We start from the raw sequence: 7690 nt of genomic DNA, 5'->3' as shown, positions 1-7690 counted from the left end.
TGAGGACCCCTTGGCAAGCTGGGCCCACACCCTGCACGGGCTCTGCCCCAGCTGGAGGGCACTCTGGCCAGGACTGGGCTTGGGACATACAAGAGGCCGTCTGCCCATCTGCCCCTCTCAGGCCTTCTAGGGGCTAGGCAGGCCAGGGGTGAGGGGGGCAGGAGGGACCACCCCTTTTCCAGCCTTGCCCACCTCTTGCCCAAACCCGGGCCTCTGAGGGCTCAGTCCCGCCCTGGGGGAGCCCCGGGAGCAATGAGGTGTGGAGGGGGGCAAGGCAGAGGGTGGTGAGGGGAGGGCAGACGGGGCAGGGGAGTGGCACTGGCTCTGGAGGCTCAGGTCCAAGCCCAGGGCCTGTGACTGCTCAGCAAGGTTCCCCTCCCTCAGGGCAGGAAGCCACCAGGCCTCCAGGCTGGTCCCCATGGCATCCTGCCCCCAGCACAAACCTGCCTCTGGGCACCCCCCCAAACTCAGGGCAGGGTGGGGGCAACCCAGGCAGAGGATGTGCCAGCAGTCTACAGCCCTGCCCCAGCCGACTCCCCCACGGGGTACAGCAGGTGGTGGCATCTGGGACACCCCCGGCCCCACCAGCTCAGCCCAGCAGTGTCCACACCCCCACACACTCGGAGACGCACACACTCCCTTCCCCAGGAATCACCGGGCCTCTCCAGCTGGGGTGGCCTTTATTCACCGTGTCACCATACAGACGAGGACGTGAACACAGGGAGCTCGGCGTGTGCGCAAACAAAGCCTCCCGCCCAACGGCCAGCGGGAAGCACTGTCCTCTGGTCACCCGGAGCCTCCCCCTCCAGGGGCAGAGCGGCAGCCAGCCAGAGGCTGGGCTGGCCCAGGGGGACCCCACGGCAGGCTCCACCCAAAACGTGTCTACACACACTCCCACACGATTCGTATCTTCAGTGTGTACACACTTCACGCGAACTGTGTCGCTTAGCGAGCTGAACGCTGACAGCTTCTCTTCAAGCTCACTTCACAGTAACTGTCGGCAGAAGACAATGAGTCCAGTGTTGATAACTCAGGGCCGACTTCCCGCCCCAGGAAAGTCCATTTCTCCCCCATGGAAGCCCCTGGGGAAAACCAGGCCCTGCCACCTCCCGGCTGCCCATTGCTGCCCGCAGGGCTTGGCCGGCCATTAGCCAGCTTGCACACACACCCACATGCGCGAGCACACACACACACGCACACACACACACGGAAACATCATGCCCAGTGTGCAGTTGCACTGGCCTTTCAGTAGGTGGGAGACGGGGCAGGGCAGTCGGAAGCAGGGGTCCCCTTCACCCAGCTCCCTGCACAGGGGGTCTAGGGCCTCCGAGCCCCAGGCATCAAGACAGGCCAGCCACACACTGGGGAGCCAAGGGCCTGCAAGGGGATGAGCCCATATGTCCTACTGGGAAGGTCCTGTCACTTCAGACCAGGAAGACGAATAAATACGACATCAAGTGTTGTCAGGAGAAGGGAAAATAACTTAAACTTGGCTGGACTCTGTCCTCAACCATGTCCAGTCACAGCAGAAATAGCCCCTGTGGTCTGGGGAACCAGGAGTCTAGGTGGCTCTACCACCTGCAAAACCCCCCAAACCTGGGGCTGCCTGTCCCGACATAAACAGAGGTTCCAGCAGCAGTGAGTAGGCGAGCAGGGAAGGGTGCCCCCAGCCAGCCACAAATACAGCGCCTTCCATATCCGAGGAGCATCAGTCCCCCAAGACTGTGCATGAAGCTGTGGCCCAGCCCACAGCTAGCTACCCTCCCCCGCCCCGCTGACTTCACGCAGCCCACTGTAGGGAAGGGAACCCTCCATGCAGTGCTCCTGGTAGAGAGGAGCCTGGGCCCCTGCTCTGTGCTCTGGAAATAACCAGCAGCTCCAGGAATGGACACGTGACCTGCAGGGTCCGGTCCCCTGAGGCCTGGCAGCGGCCACCCTGGGGTTGCTCACAGGCATCCTGGACCCTGTGCCCAGGCAGGGGAGGTGACACGGCCCACTGCCCATGGGCAGACATCTGGCAACTTCAGGAGGCTATGCATCTAAAGAAAATAGTTTCCAAATTCCAAGCCTGTTACAGTGTGGTCAGGGCCACAAGCTGTCTCCCACCGTGATGCCTGGAACCCCACAGCCACAAGCTTCTAAATGGTTCTGCTCCTGCTGCCCAGATGCCCGCACTGGGCCTGCACCCCCTCCAACACCAGCTGTGCCCCAATGGCCTCACACTGACAGCTTTGGTGATGCATCCTTCACCAAGTGGGGCCAGACTCACAAGGGTCCCCAGAGCACACCAGTGAGGGGATCAGGGAGTCCTCAAGGGAGAACACACAGGCTGCCCCATGCAGAGGTGTCTGGGCCAAGTTCGGGGGCCCTTGAGACACCCCCAGAACTGGAAGGAGAGGAAGACAGTGTCACAGTCAGGGTACAAGGTGGGGGAGAGGGGCAAGGCATGAAAGGGAGCTGCAGAGTCTGAGTCTGGGGCCACTGTTCTGGGGGGCAGCAGGGTTCTTTCTGCTGGGCGGGTCCAGCCCCAGGAGCTTCCACCGGCCAGCTCTGGGTCCCTCGCACTGCATCCCAGTGCCCCCCGTCCCCAGGAGGTCAGCCTCGCCCTTCCACTACCACCCCCGCAGAGACTGACAAGTCACACCAGGCCGCAGTGGAACTTTCGGACATGGCGGTAGAGGTCCCCCGACTGCGTGAAGCGGCGCTCGCACCAGCGACAGGCGTGGGGCTTCTCGCGGGTGTGCACCACGGCATGGCGGCTCAGGTTGTGCGAGTATTGGAAGCTCTTGCCACACTGCACACACGTGTAGGGCTTCTCGCCCGAGTGCGTGCGCTCGTGCCGCTTCAACGTGTACGCGCAGGAGAAGGTCTTCCCACAGAGTGGGCAGGTGGGCACCGTGCCGTCAGGCGAGAGCCGGGCGCGGGCGCTGTCCCGCTCGCGGAAGTGGGCACTGAGGTGCAGCTGCAGCACGTGGGCGCTGGGGAACAGCTTGCTGCACAGCGGGCACATGCAGAGGTGGCCTCCGGGTGCCAGCTCGTCCTCGATGGCCTTCCGCTCTGCATCCAGCGCCAGCTCCCGGCTGCCCACCCCACTGACTGGCAGCAGCTCCAAGCCCCCTGCCAGGTGCTGGGCTGCAGGAACACAGGGTGGCTGCAGGGGGCTGTGGGGACTCAGGGCGCCAAGGCTGTCCTGTTCCGACAGTGAGTCCTGCTCCTCCTTCACTGGTGGCTGGGCCCGTTGCTGCATCTGACTGCAAGGGGGTGTCTGCAGGACACAAGGCGGGTGGACTGGCTCCCGCCTCCGGCCAGGCTTCAGTGACAGGTCCAGAGCCCGGTCTGATTCTACTGGAGCCTTCCAGGGAGGAGGCCCCCGGGCTCCTGGAAGGATGGCAGCCTTGACCCCAGCCCGGGGGAGCCTGGCCTTCTGGGCAGCTGGGCAGAGCTCAGGGGTCCAGGAGGGCAGGAGGCGGACAGGCTGGCCGGCCGGCTCGGCCCCAGGGGTCGGGATCTCAGGAAGCAGCGCGTGGTCCTTCTCCCTGAGCCTGCCCTTGCAGACCTTGACGATGTCGTACATGTGCAGGTAGCTGGCCGCGGCCAAGACGTCCTCGACAGGTAGGCTGCGCAGGTCCAGGCGGCCCTCATACATGAAGTCCAGCAGACGGCCGAAGGCGGGCGCCGTGACGATGTCGCCGTTGAGCCGCACCGTGTCGCGGCTGCCCGCGGGCCGGTCCCTGTAGAAAAGATGGAAGTAGACGCTGCACGCGGCCAGCACGGCGCGGTGGGCCGGGAAGCGCGCGTCGCCCACCAGCACGGTGCAGTCGCACAGGAAGCCGAGCTCGCGCTGCTGCCTCAGGCGGCCGAGCAGCCGCCCTCCGTGCTCCGGGAACTCCATGCCGCCGCCGTCATCACCTGGGCACAAACGGACGCCCGTGAGCGCGCCTGCCGACGCCGCGGCCGCCGCCGCCCCGGCCGCCCGACGCGCCCTCCCGGGTGCCGGCAGCGCGGGCAGAGGGCGCGGGGCGCCGCGAGTAACCTCCTGCCCGGAGCCGTTTGGGGCACCTGCCCCGAGCAGGAAAAACTCGCTCGAAAGTAAACAGAAGCCGCTCCGCCGCGGGGGCGGGTCCCGGGGCGCGGGCGGAGGGGGCGCGAGCCGCTCGGACTCGCACGACTCCCCGCCTGGGGCGCCCCTCCCTGCTCCTGAGCCCCTGAACTTCACTCTGGGGCGGCCGCCCGCCGCGTCCCCCGACGCCCGGGTCGCCGCGCCGTCGCCGCCCCAGGTCCGCGCCTCCAGCTGCCGCCCGGCCCGCCAGATGCCGCCGCCGCCGCCGCCGCCGCTGCGGGCCCCATTTATGGCAGCGCGGCCGCGGGGAGCGGGCCGGCGGGCGGGGCAGGCGGAGCTCGGCGCCCGCCCCCCGCGCTCACCTCCGCCGTCCAGAGCTCCTCTCCGGCCGCCGCCCGCCCTCCCCGGTGCGGCCCCGGCGCACGGAGCTGCGGGCAGCGCGCCCCGGCGGGGAGGGCGCCGGGCGGGGCGCCCTCCAACTTGGCGGGCCCGGCACCGCCTGCAGCTCGCCCCGCCCCAGAGAGAGCGAAACTCGGGGCGGGGGCTGGAGGGGGCGGGCCGAGGCGACTTCCCGGAGCGGCGGAACCGCTGAGGTCACCCTCGCCTCCCCTTCCTTGCCCGCCCCGCCCGACTGGGCCCCGCATGCCGCCAGCTGGGGCGCCGGGGTGGGAGGGTATGCGGGACGCGGCGGGGGAGGGGGCTCTCTCGCGATACTTGCCGCCTACGCCTCGGTGCCCCCCTCCCCAATCCCCGCCCGATGGGGTCCCAACTGCGCCCGTCTGCTAAGGGACCCCTTCGGAGGACCAGCCCCTCTCCTAGCCCGCGCTGGGGCAGTCATCCGAGAGCGCTCTCGGGACCCTGGCCTTCTGCCACCTCGCAGGAGGCCGGCGCGGGATGGAGGAGGGGGGCGGAGTGGGGGTATCATAATCATAAATTTGGAAAAGATGACTCCCCGTTTTCCTTGAAAGTCAGTATTTAAATTTAAGTTAATTTAGCTGGGACCCTCTAGCAAACACTCAAGTGGGATCTCGACCTTGGAGTCTGGAGCAGGGGACTCCCACGCTCAGAGGGCCCTAGCTCAGCATGTGCCTTGGAGCTGTGCCTCTGAGGCGAGGGGACATGACAGGTCCCAGCAGACATGGCAGGGTGGGGGGCCAAATGCCTCCAGAGCCCAGAGCAGGTGGGACAGTGTCCAGGGAGGAAGAGACACCAGAGGGGCCTGGTTGGCGTCCCAGGTACAGGGTGTCTCAGGTGCAGGAGCACTGAAGATGCAAGCACCTGGTCCTGCTGCCCGAAGGAACAGACAAGCTTTTGGAGAGGTGCCCACCGCCCCCCCACCCCCACTCTTGGCTGTGGAGTGTTCTCCCAGGGGCGTGATCTAAGGGGCTGCCCTTGGCCGAGCAGCCCTGAGGCTCTGTGGACCACAGCTCTGCTCAGCTTCACAACAGTCCCTCTGGTTAGATGCTGGAATCATCACACCCATTTGGGTGTGGGATGCTGCCCACATTGCAGGCAGCAAGTCACTGAATCAGGATTCGAATCCTGAACTCTCCTGAATTCCCACCTGCACTTCCTGGCAGTCCCCAGATGGAGGGTAGGCAGGGAGGTGGAGATCCAGCCAGGAGCGAGGGGTAGAAAGGAGGCCTTGACTAGGGGATGGGGCGGTCCTGGAGAGGCACTAGGTTACAAAAGATGGGACTCTAGCTGGCCAGGTATCAAGGGCAGAGGAGTGGGGAGCCCTCCAGCCATTCTTCTTGGTGCCACAGAGAAGGGAGAGCCATCTGGGAGGGTAGGTGGCTGTCCAGCAGTCTTGGTCAAAGGCCATGGGTTGGGGGCCTGAGGAACCCTGCAGACATACAGTCTGCAGGAAGGGAAAGCACATTCTTACACTAAAAAGCTATTCCTGCCCTGGCCGGTTTGGCTCAGTGGTTAGAGCATCAGTTCGTGGACCAAAGAGTCACAGGTTCAATTCCTGGTCAAGGACAGGTACCTTGGTGTGAGTTCAATCCTTGGCCCGGTTGGGGTCATGCAGGAGGCAGCGAGTCAATGTGTCTCTCACATTGACCTCTCTCTCTCTCTCTCTCTCTCTCTCTCCCCCCCCTTCCTCTCCTTCACTCCCTCCCCTCCTCCTCCCTCCCTTCCACTCTGTCTGAAAATCAATGGAAAAATATGCTCAGGTGAGGATTTAAAAAAACAAAACAACTCTTCCTTGTTTGTCTGAAATGCAGATCTGCCGGGACACCCTTCATTCTCATTTCCTAAATCCAGCACTTAGAGCTTGGAACCCTGGACTCCCATTGTACTCCGTCACTGAGACTGCCCTGGCTCCCATGGCCCCGCCCCCTGTGGGGACCCTCCTGGAGGAGGGCCACCACCCCACCCCCCTTGCCCCAGCTGCCAGCAGGGGAAGCTGGATTCAAGTCTGGTGTGAGTGAACCCAGATGGGCCACCCCCCTGGGTCTGGCCTCCCAGCCTTGGGCATGACCCTTAATTTCCTTGAACTTTAATATCCTCATCTCCGAAACGGCAAGATCCCAGGGCCTTTTACTAGTCACTCAGGTTCCTCCCGAGAGAGCCCTCCCCTGCCCCCCCCCCCATTGCTATCTGTAACAGTAGGTACCCAGAGCGGTCTTCCTGATCACCCAGCTAAGCCCTCCTCCTGCCAAGCGCACATCCCTCTCTGGAGCCTTCTCCTTCTCCAGCTCCCCGCCCAGCAGTGTGCCCATGCTGTGACAGGGCTGCTGGCACCAAGTGGCCTTTCAGTTAATGTCTCTTGAGAGAATGCCTGCTGGTGGCTCCTGTGAGGGACGCACGTAGGTGCCACCACCCTCATTCCCACTGCTCTGTAGTGCCCACCGGCTCACTGATGTCTCCCCTGGCTTGACCCTCGAGCCTGTGGAGGGAGGGGAGGCCGGCCCTGAGGAGCTTAGGTGGAGTGCGGCCCTGGGGTGGGCAGAGTGCTCCTTGGGCACCTGCAGAGGTTGTGGGGCACAGAGAGGGCCCATGCAGGCCAGAACGCTGTCCGCAAGAGCCTGGGGTGGGCCTGGGGGGCCAGCCAGGTCGGGGTGGGCTAAAAGAGGAGGAACGCCACTGTGAAAGAGGCCCTCTGGCCTCTGGAATCACAAAGTCTGAGCTAGATCCTCTTGTCCCAAGGAAGGTCTGTCCCAGGCAGCCCCAAAATGGCAGTCCGGAGCTGGCCACCCCGTAGCTCTCGGGTGCCCTATCTGCCTAGCAAGGTCTCAGGCGTGGGATAACAGGAGGCATCGCAGTGGTGTGGACAGTGCCTCCCTGGGTGCAGCGGACCAGGCGGCCATCTGGCCCAGGAGCTGCCCTGCGGCCCCGCCCTGCAGCTGCTGCTGAGACCAGGCAGCCCTGGGCACCAGGCGAGGAGTCCTGCTCGATGGCCAGCAGCTGCAGAAGGTGACAGGGCTGGAGTCGCTTGTGCTCCTAGAGGGGACGGCAGTTTTTGTTGGAAACATCTGGCCAGGGGGCTCCCCAGTAGGTCCAGTAGTGGCCAGGGCCAGAGACAGACTGGGCCCTCTCTGACCATTCTGTCTGGGGGGCAGGGTGGGGTGTTCTTGGGGAGAGGGCTCTGCTTTTCCTCCAGGAGGCCCATGGAGGAGGGGACTG

At 64.7% G+C, this 7690-nt stretch overlaps 1 protein-coding gene across 1 annotated transcript; it reads right to left on the bottom strand.

Annotated features, from left to right (window-relative positions):
* Nucleotides 1-408: 408 nt before the first annotated feature.
* On the bottom strand, nucleotides 409-3892 carry ZBTB42 (zinc finger and BTB domain containing 42). The gene has a single exon (XM_036270016.1). The coding sequence runs from the start codon at nucleotides 3890-3892 to the stop codon at nucleotides 2639-2641; it is 1254 nt and encodes a 417-aa protein (XP_036125909.1). The 3' UTR covers nucleotides 409-2638.
* Nucleotides 3893-7690: the final 3798 nt, after the last annotated feature.

The sequence above is a fragment of the Molossus molossus genome, unplaced genomic scaffold (assembly GCF_014108415.1).
Source record: "Molossus molossus isolate mMolMol1 unplaced genomic scaffold, mMolMol1.p scaffold_m16_p_1, whole genome shotgun sequence".
In the NCBI taxonomy this organism is placed as follows: domain Eukaryota; kingdom Metazoa; phylum Chordata; class Mammalia; order Chiroptera; family Molossidae; genus Molossus; species Molossus molossus.
Note: the sequence above shows the minus strand (reverse complement) of the source record. Positions and strands in the feature narration are given on the sequence as shown.

Excerpts from the sequence above, each read along its gene's own strand:
- ZBTB42 (XM_036270016.1), bottom strand. The coding sequence starts at position 3,892 with ATGGAGTTCCCGGAGCACGGAGGGCGGCTGCTCGGCCGCCTGAGGCAG.